The 20669-nt window shown below is 46.7% G+C and overlaps 7 protein-coding genes across 7 annotated transcripts; 2 read left to right on the top strand and 5 right to left on the bottom strand.

Moving 5' to 3' along the window:
• Positions 1-2721: 2721 nt before the first annotated feature.
• On the bottom strand, positions 2722-3471 carry TREMEDRAFT_59589 (uncharacterized protein; the record flags this gene model as incomplete). The annotated part of the gene is made up of 3 exons (XM_007001672.1): positions 2722-2830; positions 2955-3133; positions 3445-3471. The coding sequence occupies 3 exons, from the start codon at positions 3469-3471 to the stop codon at positions 2722-2724; spliced, it is 315 nt and encodes a 104-aa protein (XP_007001734.1).
• A 1782-nt stretch (positions 3472-5253) lies between these two features.
• Positions 5254-8364, bottom strand: TREMEDRAFT_73069 (uncharacterized protein). The gene is made up of 4 exons (XM_007002147.1): positions 7989-8364; positions 7302-7677; positions 7091-7257; positions 5254-7046 (listed from the first exon to the last, which is right to left on the bottom strand). The coding sequence occupies exons 1-4, from the start codon at positions 8233-8235 to the stop codon at positions 5350-5352; spliced, it is 2487 nt and encodes an 828-aa protein (XP_007002209.1). The 5' UTR covers positions 8236-8364; the 3' UTR covers positions 5254-5349.
• Positions 8365-9099: 735 nt separating this feature from the next.
• Positions 9100-12705, bottom strand: TREMEDRAFT_42358 (uncharacterized protein). Its single transcript, XM_007000960.1, has 10 exons — positions 12550-12705; positions 11960-12315; positions 11463-11546; positions 11317-11419; positions 10667-11192; positions 10546-10602; positions 10187-10505; positions 9809-10036; positions 9564-9761; positions 9100-9509 (listed from the first exon to the last, which is right to left on the bottom strand). Exons 2-10 carry the CDS (start codon positions 12149-12151, stop codon positions 9315-9317), a joined length of 1902 nt encoding a protein of 633 aa, XP_007001022.1. The 5' UTR covers positions 12152-12315; positions 12550-12705; the 3' UTR covers positions 9100-9314.
• Positions 12706-13232: 527 nt separating this feature from the next.
• On the bottom strand, positions 13233-15364 carry TREMEDRAFT_73071 (uncharacterized protein; the record flags this gene model as incomplete). Its single annotated transcript, XM_007002148.1, has 5 exons — positions 15314-15364; positions 15215-15267; positions 15081-15162; positions 14697-14865; positions 13233-14522 (listed from the first exon to the last, which is right to left on the bottom strand). Exons 1-5 carry the CDS (start codon positions 15346-15348, stop codon positions 13233-13235), a joined length of 1629 nt encoding a protein of 542 aa, XP_007002210.1. The 5' UTR covers positions 15349-15364.
• A 220-nt stretch (positions 15365-15584) lies between these two features.
• Positions 15585-17040, top strand: TREMEDRAFT_24392 (uncharacterized protein; the record flags this gene model as incomplete). Its single annotated transcript, XM_007000430.1, has 7 exons — positions 15585-15613; positions 15665-15786; positions 15998-16029; positions 16071-16144; positions 16404-16468; positions 16625-16700; positions 16872-17040. The coding sequence occupies 7 exons, from the start codon at positions 15585-15587 to the stop codon at positions 17038-17040; spliced, it is 567 nt and encodes a 188-aa protein (XP_007000492.1).
• A 206-nt stretch (positions 17041-17246) lies between these two features.
• TREMEDRAFT_59594 (uncharacterized protein) lies at positions 17247-19086 on the bottom strand (the record flags this gene model as incomplete). Its single annotated transcript, XM_007001673.1, has 5 exons — positions 17247-17611; positions 17734-17856; positions 17901-18160; positions 18235-18718; positions 18831-19086. 5 exons carry the CDS (start codon positions 19084-19086, stop codon positions 17247-17249), a joined length of 1488 nt encoding a protein of 495 aa, XP_007001735.1.
• Positions 19087-19543: 457 nt separating this feature from the next.
• On the top strand, positions 19544-20608 carry TREMEDRAFT_59595 (uncharacterized protein; the record flags this gene model as incomplete). Its single annotated transcript, XM_007001674.1, has 2 exons — positions 19544-19896; positions 19969-20608. 2 exons carry the CDS (start codon positions 19544-19546, stop codon positions 20606-20608), a joined length of 993 nt encoding a protein of 330 aa, XP_007001736.1.
• Positions 20609-20669: the final 61 nt, after the last annotated feature.

Here is a 20669-nt window from a genome sequence, read left to right on the forward strand (position 1 = left end):
AACCAGCATATATCGATAAGATAGTTCAGAAGTTTCCAGAAAACGACTTACATCGAGACCGAAAAACGCCATTACCCCTTACTGCGAAAAATCCATCGATGTCGGAGGCGGAGAGTGAAATTCGACCATTTCAAGAATTAATAGGATGTCTACAGTGGTTAGCCACATGTACTCGACCCGACATATCATATGCCGCCTCATACCTTGCTAGGTACCTCACTAAACCGACGAAGAAAGTATGGGAAGAAGGGATAATGGTAATTACCTACCTTCGGTCCACTCGTTTACATGGTATTCGTCTCGGTGGCGAGGCTAGCGATCTAGCAGGATGGGTTGATGCCGATTGGGCAGGTTGTAAAGACACACGACGATCAACTACAGGTTGGATATTCATGATGAACAACTCACCGATAACCTGGAGTTCAAAAAGACAAGCTACAGTATCGTCGTCGACAGTCGAAGCAGAATACATCGCGATGGCTGAAGCAGCGAAGGAAGCTCAGTGGTTGAGAGGATTATTGAGGGAGATAGGCTACGATCAGCTAAATCCTACTACATTAAACTGCGATAACCAAGGATCGATATCACTAGCGAGGAAACCTGGTACTCACCAGAGGACAAAGCATATTGATATTCGACATCATGCTCTTCGAGATCTAGTCAGTAACAAGGTTATTGAACTAGAATACGTTAGCACTGTCTCTCAGAGGGCAGACGTACTCACGAAGGCTTTAGGTGGACCAGTACATTCGGTGAATATGTCAGCGATACGGGTAGAACCACCGAAGAAGAAAAACATTGGTTCAGTATACGTGACATTAGATGATGATGAAATCATCGATTACGATTATTCAGATTTCGAGGATCTAGGAGATCTATCAGGTGGTACAGAGAACGAAGTGGTACCAGAGAACGAAGTGGTACCACAGACAGAGTCGGTACCAGAGAGAGAAGTGTGGGTGGAAGGAACTTCAGAGAAACCCACCGAAGGTACCACCGAAGGAAAAGTTCTCGTGAGCCAAAATGTAAAATTTTCAGGTGTACCTAAGAATGTGAGTAATTCTAAGATAGGTCAGAAGCCACCGGTAGAACCTAGAGTCATTAGAGAGTTAAGAGAGAAAAATAAGGAAAAGAAAGAAAAGATAAAAGATAGAAAAGATGGGAGGATACATGACACTAATTGTCATCGATCTGGTATCCCAACAAATTCTCCACATGCTGACAGGCCCTTTCGAGATCGTAAAGAATGTCGAAGAAAGGTGCAGATGCACCTTGACCAGCGTTCGAGAGAGAGACAAGCAACCTTCGGAGGAAACGGATCTGTCGACAGGTCGCCTCCAAGGTACGGACCGAGATATCCGACAGTTCAGCTGGTCAGAGATAATTTTCATGATAAAGTGACTAATGAGCGTACCATGAGCCTCACCAGGCCTCAGGAGAGGAACCAAGGGATCGATACCATCGGGAAGTGGCGAAGACATAATGAAATTGTTAATGAAAATAAAAGTTTCTCGGTGGGTAGCGGTTCTACGAAATATCGTCAGCCAGGACCACAAAGGAAATTCATCGATTCTCGGGAGTCTACTAGCAAACCTGAAGTTTTAAGAAGTAGACAGGATAGAGGGAAGCTCAGACAGTCAGAAACGAGTGATAAAAGTGGAGAAAGACGAAAGGTGGACATACCGATAATTGGAGATAAAAGTGATGAAGTAAAAGGAATGATAGAGAAGAGTCAGTCGTCAGTAGTGAGTGGTAACCACGTGTCAGAGCGGAGCCCCGCAGGGGGCCCCACCGAAATTCATTTCACGATTTCACCTACCACTACTACCACACACATAACACTCAATATCTCATCGTTATTACCTTCTACATCATCACAAACCTCGCCGTCGCCATCGATAAATCGTCCGGGACTACTGCAGAGTCGTGCATTGTCCCGTGGGGGAGTGTTAGCCGATAGAATCGGGCCAGGACGGCCGAACCACCGTTAGATAATTACCCCTTCCGTCGAATATTTCTCCGTTCAACTTATCCTCTGAACTTTATTCGATCGTCTCTGGTTTAATGCGTGTGAGTGGAATGTGATAAGTATAGAGACATGTAGAATTGATGCATGCTCTTTTTCCCCTCTGTATTATCATCTAATATTAGCAAACAAACATCTTGGAGACTTGTGATAGTCTTCTGGCTGAAGGACTGTCTAGGAACTGGCATATTCGTTCAATGACTTGAGAAGGAAGTCGAGTGGCGGCTGACATGGCTGATGAGATGATTGAGAATACTTTGAGTCATAGAAGTCAACTTTTGTATTCGAAGACAGGTAGCAAAACACGTGGTATCAGGACCACCCGGGGAAGGTGACGTGTGTGTGTGTCTCCTGCATCACACGAGGGAGGCGCACGATGTGGAGGCTAGACGTGCTTGCTAAGTTACTTCCTTCTCCAGCCCCTTGGAAATTTGAGGCCGTTGCTTCCTGATACATTACCCTTGTTGCCAGAAAGCCATCACCTGTTTATGGGGAGTGGTTAGGTAACTGAGCTTGTTCAGAAAACTCCACAAGGTGCCCGTTTTAAAAACGAATATCACGTTTGCCGATGAGAAAACGTCAATTCAAAGGGTAGAAGGGTATAGCAAGCTATCATGTTTTTTACTTTCATTGTTTTGAACCCATACTCAGCGGACCCGAATTTGTCAAAAATAAGTATAGAAGGGGAAAGTTTTTCAAGACGCTTCAGCCGTCACTGTCCGATCCCCAACGGACGGGCCTTTCGAGTAGCCTCTGGTGTCTGTCAGGATCATAGTCCTCCACGGTCCCAGGTGTTTATAACGGCTTGGATCCAGCGCTCCTGGGTGGAAGAGCGAAGGAAGACTGACCGCCTCAGTCGGCCGGAGAAGGGAGTATGTCCTCCATGTCTCGTGGTCTTTGCGCTGTTCCCCTCATGGTACATACATACATACATGAGAGTACAAAACTTCCCAGTAAGTACTTGATCTTCCGACCCTTCCCGAGGGTTTCTGCAACGATGGACTCGTCCAAATGGTGCCTATCCTCGGCGTTGAGCATAGGGATATGCGTTGCCATCCCCCATGATGCCACTCTCGTATACTGCCGCATTGCCACTGCCACTGCCACCTGACAGTTAGTCGCTTTCTCAGTTTTGTACTTGTTTCTCCATTTCAGTCTCAACACTCCCTTCAGTTCAAGGCCTCCTCTTTCCCGCACACCTTCTATCGAGACCCTCTCAATTTCCCTTTTTCTTGCCACTGATTTTTGTCCCGTGATCATCACGCCCTTTGCCACTGAGACCTGACTTCTTTAGTACATCGTACTACGTACCTTTCCTCCCTGTCGCCGCTTGTTTCACCCTTTCACGTGTCCCTTCGCCGATTTACGCCGCACGGAGTAAACCCTTGTACTTTCGAGTCTAAATCATCATGACTGACTATTCCAATCCGACCGCCGCGATACATCCTGCGTCCTCGAGTCTAGATGAGAATGACGTGGTGTACAGCCTCACTCCCCACTGACTACCACGTTATCTTCCTCCACCCTCAAACACGAGACTACAAGTCCAGTCAACCCCGACTCTTCCGATATGCTGTCCTACAAGTCCGACTAAGAGATATCTGTTATTTCAAGCTTGAACGGTCAGATCTGCACTTCTATCCGCGTTCTAACCCCCACTCTGATACCCTAACTTCCCCACTTAACTCCTGACAGCTCTGGAATTTGCCAAACCCGAAGTGTCACCGAAGTGTCACCGTACCAAAATCGCAGTACGTCAGCCCCGTCGGCGGTGCACCAAGTCCCCAAAGTTCGACGAAAAGTACAGTCATTTCGACGTTCCCGCTCGCCGTTTCTGCCGTCGAGAGTAGCGATCTTTCGTTCTACTTCGTGATCCGCTTTTCGAACAGGTCTTTCGACTCATGACACCGTTGGTTGGCTCAACGGAATCTTGCCACTGAAGAGTATAAAATGGTGAGTTGTTGACCCGTAACTCTTCAATCACCTCACTTCTCTTCTCTTCCCATTTTCTAAACTATTACAATTCTCTCTCTCTTGACATTCCACACCTTGAATTTTCTTATTCTCCCTCATCTGGCTTTCGATCCCACCTCACATCTTGAAGATAAGCCTCAGACCGCCTTCCTCTACGGCTGCGATCGTTCACCCCTCCTAACTTTTCTGGCCACTCAATCACGATCTTTGTCTGCCCGCCGCTTCACCACATAGACGCCACTCTACCACTCTTCCCCACCGAGAATGAACCGATCCGTCGAAGAGCTTGCCGCCGAACTCCTCAACCACTGGAGACAGATAGGGAACCCCGATTCCCCCTTGTGGTGGGACAGCGGACGGGACCAACCGGGGAGGTGAGTTCTGTTAACCAACTGAAATACACACAGAAGCTCATCATAAGGTTCCTGTGCAGTGATTGGAACAAAGCACCTGACCGTCACCCCACCAGTCTGCCATTTCCGATGCAAATACTGCGACAGGTACTGGGGAAAGTTTGAATTGAAATGAAACCATAATTCTCTCACCTGTATGTTATACTCCCTCCCTACCAAGTACTACGCCTTCCCCCCCCCCCCAACCAAAGATACAATGAATGCCGCTCAAATCCTAGAGAGCCTGTCAGCAGAGGACAGACAATTGATGTTGTGGCTGCATCAAAACGGATTCGAAGTGAGGTTATGTATTGGGACCGCAGATGGGACAAACCGTGCTCGTCAGTGGTATTCATTGATGTGATCAAACTAACTATCAGGTCCCTGCTACCCCCAACCGGTTGAAATATCGGTTGGGAGTTACAAGGTTATTCAGCATTCGTGTGCCTATTGCAGCGCAAGAATGAAGACAGAGGTCCTCCCTACATCATGAGGTTGATTCCGTGTACTCTCCACTGCTAATGGACAATGCTGTAGTGTAAAAATTGTTGTAGACTTAGAATTTATGAAGAGACTGTAGAACCAACATATCACTTGTGGAATGTTATAGTTGACATGAATGTTGTATCAATAAACACAGAAAACCAAACATGTAAGATGCATCTATTCACATATTCACATAGGGTATCCTCTAAACTTAAACCTAAGGGTAAAATAAAAACCATGATGCCGTGCCTTTTCAAGTTTGATGCGTTTCTCTCTGTCCACTCCGTGAAACCATTTGTTTTTTGAATCCGGATACACTGACCAGACTGACACTTGAACAAAAACCCAATATTCACAAGATTTTCCTTCCAATATTCACAAGATCATGATTCGCTTCTACTAAAACCCCCCATTGTTCTCCAACCAATCGGACAATTACCACCCCTATCCAACAACCGAGGTCAGGTGATATCACTTTGGGATCACGGCAGTTTTGGTGAAACTTCCTAATCGCATAAACCTGTCCAACATCTCCTGCGTTTCTCTCTTCATAACCTCTGGATCCGTACTTGGGTCCCAAACCCTCGCTACGCTCTGCGGGTTCTTCGGTACACCTGAATCTGTAAGATGCTCCGAAGCGATGCTCGCTGTCGATGGAGTTTGACGATGAACTGCGATCCTCGGTCGGACTTTTGGCGCCTCGTGGGACACGGGAAAGGGGACTGGTGTTGAGCCACCGAGAGCCACGGCATCCGAGGTCGGTGTGACCAATGCCGTTTCGGGTCGAGCGGTATCAGATGATGAGGATGTTTTACGAGATGGTATTTCAGTCGGTTCTGACGGAGATTGAATATGAGCGTTGCTTGTAGGTTTGATTGGTACATTCCGGGGTTGAGGATGAGTAGGTGGTAAATCGATGGTGCGAACAGCAGGAGACGGTCCGCCACCAGGTACGACTTGAACCTTGGCATCAGCCAATTGAGGATTATCCGTCTGAGCATATCGATCGCGATACCTCTTTCGAGAGTTTGAAGAACTGATAGGATTGTCACCAATAGGTCGCTCTCTTGACGTCGCACGACTACTGTTTAGTGACTCTGAGGACTCGTCGTCACCACCTTCGTCATCCCCATCTTCGCTGCCGTCCGAGTCCATGCCTTGTTGATGATCAAAGTCGTAGCTCACTGGCACATACCGAGGGGTACCAGGGACGGATTGAAGAGCCGATGGCGTGGAAGTCCCACGTCGAGAACCAGATATACGATCGACATAACGTTGTATCTTTGGATCCACATCCCACGCGTTGATGTACGACGCCATGGCCTCTTCCATGGAACGAGGTGGGGGAGCAGGAGCGGGTGCAGGTACATGTTCGGGTGATCGAGAGGGAGATTGCACAGGTGGAGTGGGTTCCTGGACAGCAATGAAAGGTTTGATCAAATGGGGTGATTCTGGTGGTGGTGTGTTACCAGGTGGAAAGACACGCTCGGCTCGATGATGATGATGACCAGGTTCTTCCCACGGAAACACCGGGAGGATCAAGGATCGACTAGGGACTGTACCGGTAAACTCGCGATACCACTGGTCGTTTCGAACGTTTGGAGGTATAGAGGGATAGTGAGGTTCTGGCTGATACACAGGCGGTTGTTGGAAATACGATGATTGCACACTAGCGGGCTGTTCCCAGGCGGGTTCGTAATGCGTGTTCATATGTATCTCCATTTCGGGACGACCGTGACTAGGTGGTGCGTGATGAGTGGCATCCCAAGTAGCTGGCTGTTGTGTTTGTTGTTGGATGGTCTGCGGTAACGGCACTGAGACGGTGTGAGGGGTTGCACTGATGGTCGGGCTGGGAGGTTGAGGTGGCGGCGGAGGCGGGATCAGTGCAGATTGAGGTTTAGGCATCATGAGATTGACTCGACCTTCGAGTGGTAAGCTAGTATATTGCCCAGAGGAGAATGCGTTGACACCTCGCTCTGCAGCAGCTTTAAGTTCTTCTAAATCCATTCGGTCATCCGGTTGATGAGGTGTACCGGATAGAGTGGGTTGATTCCACACGGCTACATTCTCTGGAACTGCGAAACGTTTGACTATGTCGGGTTGATGTGCTTGAGCGGGTCGAATGTTGCGGTCGTAAACGCCGTACCATCGGTCTATAAGAGATGGATCTTTGTGATCAGCAGAGGAAGCAATCGTCGTAACAAAGGCTTACAATCAAATGCTGGTGGTTTGTTTTGAGTTGTGGAAAAACGAGCCGGACGTGAAGAGAGATTTGACCATGGTTTGTGAGGACCGATGAAATGAACAGCGTTAATCTTGTGGCCATACCTCTTGTACGCTGGAGCATATTGATATGCGGCGCTAGGTGTGACATTGTATCTTTCCAAATCAGCTTATGCCCTTCATCTTTGGAAATTGCTCACGTGAATGGGAGTCTGTGCCACTCTCCTCCACCTCCTTCTTCAGAGAACCATTCATTCAAAACACCTTGATCCGCACCATCAAAACTCCCATTTCCCGCTCTAAACACTCCATCACTTCCTTCACCACCTTTAAGAAGGTTTTGCATACCGAGGAAATCTGATTCTCTAGGACGAATGACCATGACTCCGGAGTTGAAACAATCTGGCCAACCTGTATCGGGACAGGCAGAGAGGACATGGGGTTCGGTAGCTGTGAAGAGATGATCCAGGGGACGTATGGGTAGAACGTCGGCATCGAGGTAGATGATAGTGGAGAAGAGAGGGGCGAGACGGAATAAATGGAGTTTGGTGAGAGCGAGATTGAGATCTGGGCGACCTTTCTAGTCAGTTGCATTCCGCGCCACCCTTCGATCACTAGTCTAAGACATTCCTTGTGCCTCATCAATTCATTCTCTGCGTGTGAAAAGCCCTATCATACGCCGAAATACCCGACAAGATCATCACTTGTTGTTGGGGAGAAGATAGGAGTAAGACTGCATGTAGAGGCAATGTCTCTTGATACGACAATTATACGATCCTGAGCTGTACATTGAAGTATAAGCCCTCAAACGAGGGTAATGAACTAAGTCAGACGTATGAAACAAGCTTTTGGGATATGTGAAGTGAAGAAAGAAAGAAAAAACCCACCCATAAGATTTAACCCATCTTGTCCTTGTTCACCACTAGCAATAGGTTCAACACCAATGATCAGATCGAATCCCGCTTCTCTCAATTGACCTATAACCTTCGCATCAACAGTTTCGGGCGTCACCAGACAAACGATTTTGAATTGTCTCGGATCAGGGTGAAGTTCTCGGAGAGAATGAAGTATCACTAAAGCACCAGGAAGGTAAGAAGGAGTGGTGAGAAGGGTTATGAAAGCGTTTGGAAGCATTTTGTGTTTTGTTTTTTGTCTTGTTCTGTTCTTTATCTTTGAGATTCTTTCTTCGTGAGATTCCTTTCTATATTCAAGAAAGTCGTTTAGCTGTTTGATGGTCGATCTCCAGGAGTGGGGGGAGGAGTGGGTGTAAAGAAGGATGAAGGAGGACTGTGTACGTCAGCTATCTTTTTTTAAATTTCAGATATGTGTGACTGTGTAAGATATATAACATACCGAGTTGTAGTTTGCGGAATGTAGAGAAGGAAGATATATGAAAGAAAGAAAGTAAAAAGATAAAAGAAGGGAGAAAATGTGGTGGAAGAGAAAGAAAAAGAAGGAAAGACAAAGTGAGGAATGTGCCAGAATGACGAAATTGAACGTTTGTCTATGTAGTATTTCCTTTCTCCATTCCACCAAATCTTAAGATGAAAATCACTCACTTTTGAATGTAAATACAGAATAAACAAGACCTTGTCAAGGAGACGACATGTGTCAACGGTTCGAAGGTAGAAAGGATAGAGAGGTAAAGAAGGAAGGGAAGTATGTACAAAGATGAATCTCTTAGTGTCAGTTTTCGGTTCCTGGAACGCCAAAGTGGCAGCATAATGATAGACTTTTCCCCATGATAAAACAACTCCTTTACTACACAAATCATGTGCATACATATCTACATCTGATCAGTGTGAAACGGAAACATCTTAACCATCTGTCTCAATTATCAAAGTGGTACAGCACTAAGTAGATCTCATGTTGTGGGAGAGAGGAGACCCATCCACCAACAACCAACGTGGTCATTCACCGGCCCTGTCCGACCTTCAGGGTCCTCGGGGCCGATAAAATCATGGGGCTCATCTCGGCGTCGGAGGGAATACATATCGTGACATCAACAACCACCGTGTCTTTCAACACAGACGATTGATGCATGAACATGTGTGTAAAAACTTCTCAAATGACTTCTTGAAACCTCACCGCTTCTTTAATCTCGACATGATTCTTCATCAAATTCGTGTACTTACGTCATCTCTTATTCCACATCTACCACACAATAACGATCTTTCGTACCATTTTCCACATACAAATCCCCCAAGTACGCACTACGCCTTCACACTCGTGACCCCGCTCACCGACGTCGTGCTCGCTCGACGACCCATGCTGGCCTTGCTCGATGTCCGACTGAGGGTACCGGAACGTTTGCGTACAGGAGCCGGTTGACCGGAACCGAGGACGATACGTCGTAGGTCGGACACAAATGCCACTCCCCAAGCTTCGGCAGTATGTTTCGCCACGTACTATCGTGTCAGCGATTAAGAACAACATGTTATACAGAAAATCCATCAACCCACCCGGTATAGTTTTCGCCAGCTATTCTCCCGTTGTTCCGCACTGAGCTGTAAAGCTTGGTAAATCGCATCCGCCGTTGATTGCACGTCCCAAGGATTGATGATGATACTCCCGTTCAAACTCTGAGCGGCTCCAGCAAATTCGGATAATATCATCGAGCCGTGTCTTTTGGCCTGTGAGGAGATGTATTCAAATGCGACCTAACATCAGCTCGCAAGAACAGTCGGATGACAGAAGGGGGACTCACCAAATTCATCCCGTCCCTCGTTGAAGTCACCAAACACGCATCCGCCAACGCATACATCGCAGTCAACTCATCAGACGGCACACTTCTGTGCATGAAATGGATAGGCATAAACTCGACAGTCCCAAACCGGCCGTTGATCCTGCCGACGAGCTCGTTGACGCATGCACGTAGATTTTGATACTCTTCAACGTCCTGCCGGGATGGGATGGCGAGCTGCACGAGAACGACCTGTGTGTCAGTCATGAGCGTCCTTTTATTCGAATGATTCTGAGGCCAGGTGCAAAGGCAAGGCGAACAACAGCTGACATGAGAAAGGGAAGGGATGTATTTGCGAGTTGGCAGCGATTTTGAACGGCGACTTTTGAAATAGTGACTCACCTTCCCGACATACTCTGGGTGCTGCGTTAAGAACACCTCCAAGGCATGTAATTTCTGAGGCAATCCCTTGATGTAATCCAGTCGGTCCACACCAACCAGCACATGACATCCCTCGAACCGTTTTTCGAGTTGCGCTAACCTAGCTTGCACTTTAGGTTGTTTCAAACCGTTCACAAACTGATTAGGATCGATACCGATCGGATATGTTCCAACTTGTGCATATCGACCTTCAAACTCGATACCGTTGGGCATTGTTTGAAGACCTAGGATACGAGTGCAGGAGGAAAGGAAGTGTCGGGCGTAGTCGTATGTGTGGAAACTGACATGAGTGGACGGCAGGTACAAGGAAGACGACTCACCCTATGAGGTCACATTGAAGGACACCGAGGAGGATCTCCCGACGGACGGGCAGGATTCTGACCGTCAGTGATTGCTCGAGATTGACCGAAAGTACGAAGGTAACAAGGATTTAACACTCACCGATAAATTTCGCTGGAAGGGAATGGTGTATGCAAGAAGAACCCGATCCTAATCCCCTCCTTCCCTTTGGACTTGGCCACCATCTCCTGTTTCTGAAATGCAGACATACCCCTGGCATATTTCGGGCGTCTTTGTCCCGGGTTCGTCTTGATCAACAATCCTTCGCCTTCTTCCTCTACATCGTCCAGCATGTCCAAACCCTCGTCCATAGCATCCGCCACACCAGTGCCCATATGTAAAACATCCTTGATGACACCATCATCGACACCCTCTTTCACTCTACCAAGCTCACGTCGTACCATCTCGCCCTGTGCCGATTCGCCGGAAATGAGTGATCGGAGGAGCATGGGGAGGAGCATCAGATGATAATCTTGGACCCAGATGATATCCCCTGAAGAGGCCATGGAGGCGACGACATCGGCGAAACGCATGTTTGCCTCTCGATAGGCGAGCCAATTGGCAGCGTCGAAGTTCATCTCTCCGGGGTGGTAATGGAAAAGGGGCCAGAGGATAGAGTTTGAGAAGCCTGATGTCAGTTATCAGGCAGTCCTACTTTTGCAGCCATGACTTTTCTCATGCACCGATACCTCGCGTTTGGAAGGCGCATGTGAAGAGTTGTGGCATGGGAGGAACAAATGTGAAGGACTTACCGTTGTAGTGTCGATCCGCAAGCTCATCGGACAGATAAACAGGATAACATGAGTACTCCGCCATCAACCTCTTGTTCACATGTTCTCTATCGGCTTCTGGGATCTGATGATCAGTCTTATCCCTCTCGATTACCTATGTCGCTCACCTCTTTCCCTGGCCATCCGATCCATGTGAAGTCCATGGTCTTTTTCACCCCCGATAGAGCAGACACTAGTCCACCGGAGCTCATCTGCGATCAGCATCAAAGTCTCATTTGCCACGCCTTATACGTTTTCACAGTCAACTCCCATGCCAGCACTATGATTCCCTTCAGATATCCATATCGGGTAAGCAAGGGATAAGCAGTCAAGACAGAAGGGGAGGGTCGACGCGTGCGATACAATAACGGAATTCAGGTTCGATAGGGAGGATACAGTCTGTGGAATGATCACGGAGCAAGGAGATCAATGTATGAGTCGACCACTTAGTGAACATGATCCCAATCGAGCCGAACAGAGAGAGAGGGAGAGATACAATAGAGCCCAAAGAAGTTTTGTGAGATGAGACGCTATTTCATTACAACCCTTTTATAAGAATCACCAAGTTGCCGAAGCAGCGAGGTAGGGAAATGAAAGGTCAAGCGGATAGAAAAAGCAAACCCACTCCAAACTTGTATTCCCCTTTCTCATCTTTAGTTATAGTGACCGGTAATCTATTCGAAACGACGATTAACCTCTGAGTTTTACCATTCTCCAAAACTTCCGGGACGACAGGTGAAGAAGTTGTTGCTTCCGTATCACCATCAACACTACGTCCAGCGCTATTACTTGTATGTATGTCTATAATCGGTGTCATTTCGGAAAGTTCTTATTCGAATATTTGAGATGAAAGATCTTTTGAGAAGAAAGAAGAAGTGATACAAGCTTCTATAATATATATATATATTGAGTGGTTGTTAAGAAGTAAAAGAAAGGATGAAAAGTGCGACAAAGGGACGTTTTAGGCACGTTGTAAAGACTCTGACGTCAGTTCGGATCCAACTGAATATTTCGACCCTCTTTTCCTTTTCTCCTAACTTCTTACCTTGAGGTAATATGGACGTGAACGTGGGTTGGTGATATGAGGGAATAAAGAAGCTTTGTTCTTTTGATACGAATTACCCCGTTACTTACTGTTGAGGTGTTGAAGACTAGAAGTAGAAGTGGTGAAAAGGGGAAAGGAGGGAAGGACGGATCGACCATTCCCGAACGCACCTCTTTTTTTTTTCTCTTCCGCGAGTCTGTTTGTGGCTTTTTGGATGTTGAAAGATATGCGAGATTTGATTCGTTTATGAATCTAATGGCTTGATGCGAGTGAGTGAGAGAATGAGATGATTTGACGTGATGGAGAAGCAAAGAAGCGATAGAGTGAGAAGCATAGAAAGTAGAGAAGTAGGGTTGGAATGTACTGTAGTTGATGTGCTTTGGCAGACGGAACGGAAGTAAAGCCGGAGGTTCCCGACGCGGCGCCACAGCAACAAGAAAGAGCCCCACAGTTATTCCGGACATCGCGAACAGCTTGAACATGTAAGAAAGCAACAAGTGATATGGCAAGACGATGATACATATGACAAGATACCTCCCCTCAGATAATCTATCTCAGTCACTTGATCACTGTGCCACTGACGAATGTATGGTGCATAGTGATGGATGAGAAGCAGACAGTCACTCATCACTCAAGCTACGATGATGACGACGAGGCGCCAAGCTCCGTCCGTTCTCTTTTCAGGATTCAGGCACAGCATTTCACCTTTTTGCCGAAGGTTTAACCCTCAAATTCAAAGACTGTTCCAAATGACCTTCATCCATCACCGTGGTGTACACTTTCATTGGATACATGATGTTATGATGCTTGTCTACAACGGATATACACAAACATGTAGAGTCATTGATAATCTTTATGTTCTCACACCTCTAGGGGGAGGGTTCACAGGGATCTGATCGAATGAATCCCACTCTGGAAGCTTCCACATTTCATCCTCTTCCCCTCCCTTCCCTTCTTCGTCAATTTCCAGAGACTCCAACGTCCAACTCCAAGGATCGTCATATGACCATCCGGGGGGTATCTTGACATCCGCACTGAAAGCAGGTGTTGAGGAAGAGGTTCTTGGCGCGAATGGATTTGGTGTGGTCTTGGTAAAAGGGTTCGAAGAAGGAGGCGTGGAAAATGCTGAGGTGGTGGTTGCGGAGAAAGGATTGGGTGTGAAGGCGGAAGTCGCGGTTGTTGCGTTGGAAGTAGTCGAGCCGAAAGCAGATTGTTTGACTTGACCGAATGCCGAAGTTCCAAAAGCTGACGATGGCTGGGTCGCGGTAGAGGTGGAAGGAGATGAGAAAGCGCTGAAAGCAGATGCAGTGGGAGTCGTTGTCGTTTTCCCAAATGCACCAAAACCTCCTGAGGCTGGAGAACTACTTGATCCAAAAGCTGGCTGACCAAATGCCGAGCCAGCGGAAGGTGTGGAAGAACCGAAACCGGAGCTACCAAAGGCTGGAGAGGCATTATTTGACAGATTTGCAGGTTTGCCAAAAGCTGAGGTGCCGAACGCAGGTGCAGTGGAGGTGATGGTGGGGTTTGAAGAAGGGTTCGAACTGAATGGTGTCATTGTAGTTGTTTGAGGTGCACCAAAAGCAGTGGTGGATGTATTAAACGAACCAAATCCAGATGTAGATGGTTGTGTCGAGTTGGTAGTGGATCCGAAAGCCGAAGTAGTTGTCTTTGCACCAAAGGCGGACGTACCAAAAGCGGATCCACCTGAAGAAGGACCGAAGGCTGAAGTAGTGGGAGCGGGAGAAGCGACAAAGGCTGAAGACGGAGAAGAAGAGGTACCGAATGCTGGTTGACCAAAGGAAGATGTGCCGAACGTACTTCCCGAAGTCCCGAACGCCTTAGGAGCTGCGGGAGCGGTGGGTCCAAAAGCCGAAGGTGTCGAAGATCCGAAAGCTGTCGTAGAAGGACGATTGAACGCGTTGGGGATGGTGGGTGGGTTGAATCCACCGGTGGGAGTTCCTGAGATTTTGGCCAGAACGGTAGATTCGGAAAATTCGGTGGGACGATTACCACCCACTTTTGTTCCAGAAGGATATCGAGCGTCGTGTAACTTCTCAGCCAGTTCACGCGTTTTGCGAAGGTTGGAGGTGGCTTGATCTATCGTCTTTCTAGCCTGATTCAGTAGGTCTGCTTCTTCTTTAAACTGTATGTCAACTACTATCATAATCGTTTATTATCTTAATGATCAAACTTTCATAAATGGTGGCGGAATGATCAGCGAGGTACGACGACATGAAGGGAAGTTCAGAGGTCAAGAGATAAGTAGAGTAAAGATTGGCAATGAGATAAGTAGAGTAAAGATTGGCAATGTGCTCACGTATTCTTGAGGAGTACCTCTTTTGACAGCTTGAACGCATTTCCATCTCATCTCCTCTTGACTCATATCCATCCCAGCGAACAAATTCGGTTCGTACTTTGCCGCTCCGTAGGATGATAAAATCCATGTTGGCAGTTCCGTTTTCAGATCGGCTTTTAGCGTGTCCTCACTGCATGTCAGCCGAAGGTCTGTTCAACTGTTCAACTAACAGAGCTGAGTAAGTATCCTCTCATGTACGAATGCATCAATCCCCACATAATTTGACGGTTGGATGCACGGGAAGGGAAATCATGTTCCTCGAAGTTTATGCCTTCATACTTGAGGTCTGTAACGACCAATGACGGATCTCATTTGTGAAACCCCAAAAAGACATATATGACTCACTTGAACTGATACGTTGGTTCCTCAGAGCTGGCTCTTCGACCAAGAGGTACAGAATTTGCTGAACTAACGTTTCTTCCCCCTTCTATACTCTCATCAGCTCTACTCATGACAACTTCACCCGCATCTAGACTCACGGCCACTTCGAGGTGGATGATAATATCGACAACTGTTGCCAAATCGACAAGACCTGACGATCAGCGAGCTCTTCGATATAAAGCGCACTTGGAGCTTACCCCGAGAGGTAATCTCGACATACTTGGGTGGACATCCAAATAACATCAATGGTGATAGAGCTTCAAATCTTCCTGGTGTGAGCTGGTGGGGTGAGAGTGGGTGGAGGATAGTAACGACCGTGGGAAAATAAAGATGTGATCGGGGAGGAAAGAAAGAACGTTTCTGGCGTCATGTAAACCGTCAAATCTGGTTGGTTCTTTCTTCCGCCTTCCTTCACCACAGAGCAAATAGTCGTAGCTGAGCATAGTAAAGATAAATTCATAAGAGAAAATGAGAGCTTATATATACGATGACCTTCCGTCAGCTTTCTTCATTAGCAAATGAGACGATGGACCAGCTGATGAAAACAGTGGCGACCAACGACAACCTCATGATTCCGGTATCGAAATCTCAAGTTCTGAACTTGAAAGATTGGGTTTGGTATATGTGAACATTCCAATTGATGAGGAAGGTCAATGGGAAAAGGAGATTGGTGAGTATCGATTTACCATTTGCATCACCTATCATCTGACCAATTCCATCACCTACAAGCGTTCGTACGTTGTAACACCCTTACGACCTTTCTCATTTCCCAATTTGATGATCCATCCTCTGGTGGGGTATCATTCATGTCCTGTCATATGTAAATCTCTCTCACCGTCGACTCCACTATAGGTGACAGAAGTGAGCACTCTGACAGACAGATACATTCGCTGAACAGAGAGGATACAAAAATGTATGTTCTCTGAGCGTTTGAATGATGGAATTGACGGTTAGAGAGATAGGATCACAGTGACCAAAGCTGGTCTTGGTGAAGCGTACGAGACTAAAATCAAATCTTTCTTTGACGAGTGAGTTCTTAAAAATTACTCTGCATCTGCACAGGTCATTGGCCCGCCCTCTCCTAATAATGTACGCTTTCTGCCACTCTTCCTCCCTCCCCGAGTGACTCGGCCCATACAGTATCTGAATCCTTTACAAGACCTCTTCCAATTTCACTTTTGTCGCATAACTACAAAATCCACGGCTCCCTTGGCAGTGATCCGTACTACAAGCGTTCGCTTCCCAAGGACTTCGCAAGAGGAATGGCGTGCACGTGCTGACTGGTAGACACCTGCACGAAGATGAAGAGATCCGATATATCTTGGATGGCTCTGGATATTTTGACGTCAGAGGTGTGTCACTATACCATCAAACCATCTGTCATCTACCTCTTTCACTTTCGTTCAACCCGAGTCCCGAATCTCGTACCTCGCGAACTTCGACGACTGTGCAAAATGTTCTGTCCACGGTCTGTCGATGATGATGAGGACGACATGACTGACGAACAGGTAGCGGTGGAGAGTACGACGAGAGATGGATACGTGTGTCTTTGACAAAAGGGGATTTACTCGTTCTTCCCGCTGGGTGAGTTTTGAGATTGCTTCCCTCCATCCCTCTTGCCTTGAGAAACCATCCTTCTCCCTGTGACAGGAAAGCTTATAAGGAGGGAACGAGAACATGCCTTATTCCCTGAAGACGGAATCATTACAAGACGGATAGAGCCAACAAGTAAGGTCGTGTGCACTGACAAGGCAGCATCTATCACCGCTTCACTGTGGATCACGACAATGCCATCACAGCCATGAGATTGTTCCAGGATGAACCGAAATGGACCCCTTATTCTCGTACTGCGGTCGATACAGATGTACGAGAAGCTCGTGCGATTTATTTGAATCAAGTGAAACGTGCCGTCGGACTGGCTTGAAAGCTCGTCTCTTCGACTCTGTCTTCCCATCTTCATCTACTTCGTTATTGTCATTGTCATTATATTTCAAGATTGACTGTCATCTTCCTGGATTGTCATACCAGAAAGACAATCAAATGCATTCATTAAATCTCCATAACCCAAAACAAATAAGACACTTCGATCTATTCATCTAACCCTGTACCATATGACATCATTACAAACGTTTATGATTCCCTCAACCATCTCTGCACACCTTCATAGGAGGCAATCATTAATCCACAAGCAGGTGCGACCTTTCCGCATCTCGCTGATAAACCCGCGAACAATGTTCGCCATCCTTCCGTTTCGATAACGTACAGTGCTAGAGGAAGCGTGGAAGCGTGACTCCGTAGTGCTGCGGGGGAACAATTAGGTGAAGGTGTGAACACTTGTCTTCGAGTTTTAAGAACGTCAAAAGGTTGTGTGAGAAGTGCGGCAAAGGTTCCAGAGATAGCTCCAGATAAGAAAGTTGTGGTTATAGGGTCTAACATAGGAAAAGAAGGTGAAGAAAGGTTTGATTTAAGTAATTCGAATCCTGCCCAATATGCTCCTGCATGTTAGCACCGAATATACTGACATTGTCACACCTTTAGACTTCTCGTGGCCGACGATATGTCAGATCAGAAGGGGATGGGTGGAGATGGAGGGTAAAAAAAAGGTAATATGACTTACCGGAAAATGGAACGTCACGCCAAAGTGTAGGTCCTAATCCTCTCCAGAGTATAGTCGGACCTTTGTCTTTTACTAACACACTTAGACCTTTGAAAGTACTAGCATACGTCGGTATGGTTTGAGCTAAGATCAGTATCGGGTGACTAGTTTTTGGAAGAAGAACTTACATGTCGGACGAGCGAGTAAACGAGTACGAAACATTTCTATTGGAGAAATGACGGTAGCGCTCCATGTCCTTGCTAAACTTCCTGCTATCAGAGGTGCTGGAGTGAAAGCTGTTGTAGACTTTGATGTGTCTGAAGAAGATCGATTGAGTGATGAAGAGTTATGGAGGGGATCATCTGAATTGGTAAAGAAAGGTGATATTCGTGATAAGAGAAATTCGTATCCTAGCATATATATAGCCGTTGATGGTATAGACATTGTTCTGGACATCAATATCTGATCTAGGACAATGATGAATCGATGAGATGAAGAAAAAAAACACGAGATTAAACTCACAATGTAGTACCAACACCTTTCCATAATCCCCTCACACCAGCTTCACCTCTAACTGTAGCTATTTCATTCCAAAAACCTCCTAATAACCCCTCGTTTCTTGGTAATACAAGCGTGGCATTTCCGTTCATACCTACCACCCCTCTCGCTAAAGCTTCTTCGAACGTCACTGCCTCGCCCCATATCCCCGCCCATTTCGATGGATGTAAACACCCAGCTGGGGCGGAAGCTGGGGTGGCGGCCGGTCGCAAGGAGGCGAAAGATATACTTTGTCGAGCGGGAGGTTCAGGTGAACTGGAAGCGGTGGTGTAACATGTCAATGGATTGACGGTGGTTTTAGTAGTGGGTGTGGGACGTTTGGACGTGGAAGGTGGAGTGAGGACGGAAGTTTGACAACATTCTTCAGCGGCGGTGGCTGGGAGATCGGGGAAGTTAGGGGATGGTTGAACGGTCTGAAGTCGAGTTTTGACAACGTCGAAGGGGGACACTAAGAGATTAACATATTTTTCCTTTCCTGTCTATATTACCTGCACACAGATGAGCTCTAGAGAATGACGTGAGACGAAAGGGTGAGAAGGTCGGAGCATGAATAAACTCACTTAGAAGAGAAACAGCCATAGCTCCAGTCATAGAAGCGATCATCTTAGCTCCATATGGTCCGAATCTGGGTTCTTTCTTTACCCCGCCAGCCACCGAAGAAGATGAAAGATCACTAGGACCAGCTTCAGGCCAAGTGTATTCGTTACCCGCCATACGATCCACGCCACCGAGGACCTCTCGAGGACGAGAATGAGCTTGTCGATCCATCTCTTCCACATCGGGTATTCCTGGGAAAGTGAGATCAGGACGAGGCATGTTGTTGAATATAGCGATGCTTATTTTGACTGTACAACTATAAAAGTATCATATGTACCAATGTATCGATTCTCAAGTGTAAAGTACGATGACGATGATGGGGGGGGAAAAAGTGAAATCGTGACGTTTCGAATTCGGCCGGCAGCCGGAGAAGTCGGCGTCTCTGACGGAAAACATTTAAGATTACGTAATAACTCTGGTCTGTTTAGAGTTCACCCCTTCTCTCTGTCCCCCTCCTTCCACATCACTCTCTCATCTTTTCCCTCTTTTGTTCCACAACAACATTCGCATCCATCTTCACACTTGTCTTTTCTTGTTATCTTGACTCGAACATAACATCTACCTATCTCACTCATACCCTGTCAACTTTTGAACCCTTGGAAACTCAGAATTATCGTCTTTTTTGATCAAGGGAAATAACCCGTCACCCCGGTCGAACACTCAAGAAGAAAAAATGATGTCTGAGCGTCGTCGACCCTTATCAACATTACCTTTATCTCGTTTCATCCCAGTCACATCATTAATACCTTCACCTTCTTCCATACCCATCAAAAGAAGACCTTCAACACCGGCCGAATCAAATATCAACAACCCTCCTCCCAGCCCTGGAAGGGTCAGGGCGCAATGCGTAGCAGAGGAAGAAGATGTTATGGAACATACTGTGAAAAGAAGGAGAAAAAGTGATTTGACACCTCGTGCAATAGTAGAATTAGAGAAACCTGTTTTTGGTTTAGGTAGAAGTCCAGCTAGACGTTTGTTTGGTCAAGGGGATTCACCCATCAATTCAGGTTCACCAAATGGTACAACTAGGTGAGTTTTCATCATGATTTCCTTTCTCCCTTGATCATTTTTTTTTGCTGGAAAGATTGGCTGATGTTATAGTAAATCTGGATCAGGAAACGTTGTTTTTACAGCTCCGAAAGAAGAAACTGGGAAATTATCACCTTCACCATCTATCGATCTTACTTCTGAAACTTCACGCCGGTCAGGGGTTATTGATTCTACCATTCCTGTATCTCAACATTCTACTCGATCTCATTCAACACATACTTCCTCAACGACTGCTCCATCCACACCTTCCACACCTTTTACACCTTCTAGATTATCTACTCAGCCTGGGATGACGAAGTACGAAGATATACATGATCCCGGCTTTACCATATTGGCTGATTCAGCTCCCTCGGCACCTCTCACACCGAGGAGTAAAACCATTCGTAACATCTCGGAACATCCCGATCTGTCTTTAGATGCACAAGCACATCTACCTTCTAGTCCTACGTCGACGATATGGGAGGAAAATGATCAGGAGAACATCGCACCTGCTAGGAATGGAGAAGATGAGGGAACACCCAAGTCGAAAGCTGGGATGAGCAAAGGAGAAAAAGGATCGCCAAAAGTTCGTGCGATCGCTGGATTGAGAGGCGGGCCGATGAAGGATGGAGGGAATGTACAAGGGAGTCCTAGTAGGACAGGGAGGAGTAAACTCAGTCATGAGCTTGAGTTACATACCCCATTGAGGTGATCATTCGCCATCCCGATCAATTCTATCATTTCAAGAGCTTCATTGGAGGTCAAACGGAAAG

This window comes from Tremella mesenterica (assembly GCF_000271645.1).
Source record: "Tremella mesenterica DSM 1558 unplaced genomic scaffold TREMEscaffold_1, whole genome shotgun sequence".
Lineage (NCBI taxonomy): Eukaryota > Fungi > Basidiomycota > Tremellomycetes > Tremellales > Tremellaceae > Tremella > Tremella mesenterica.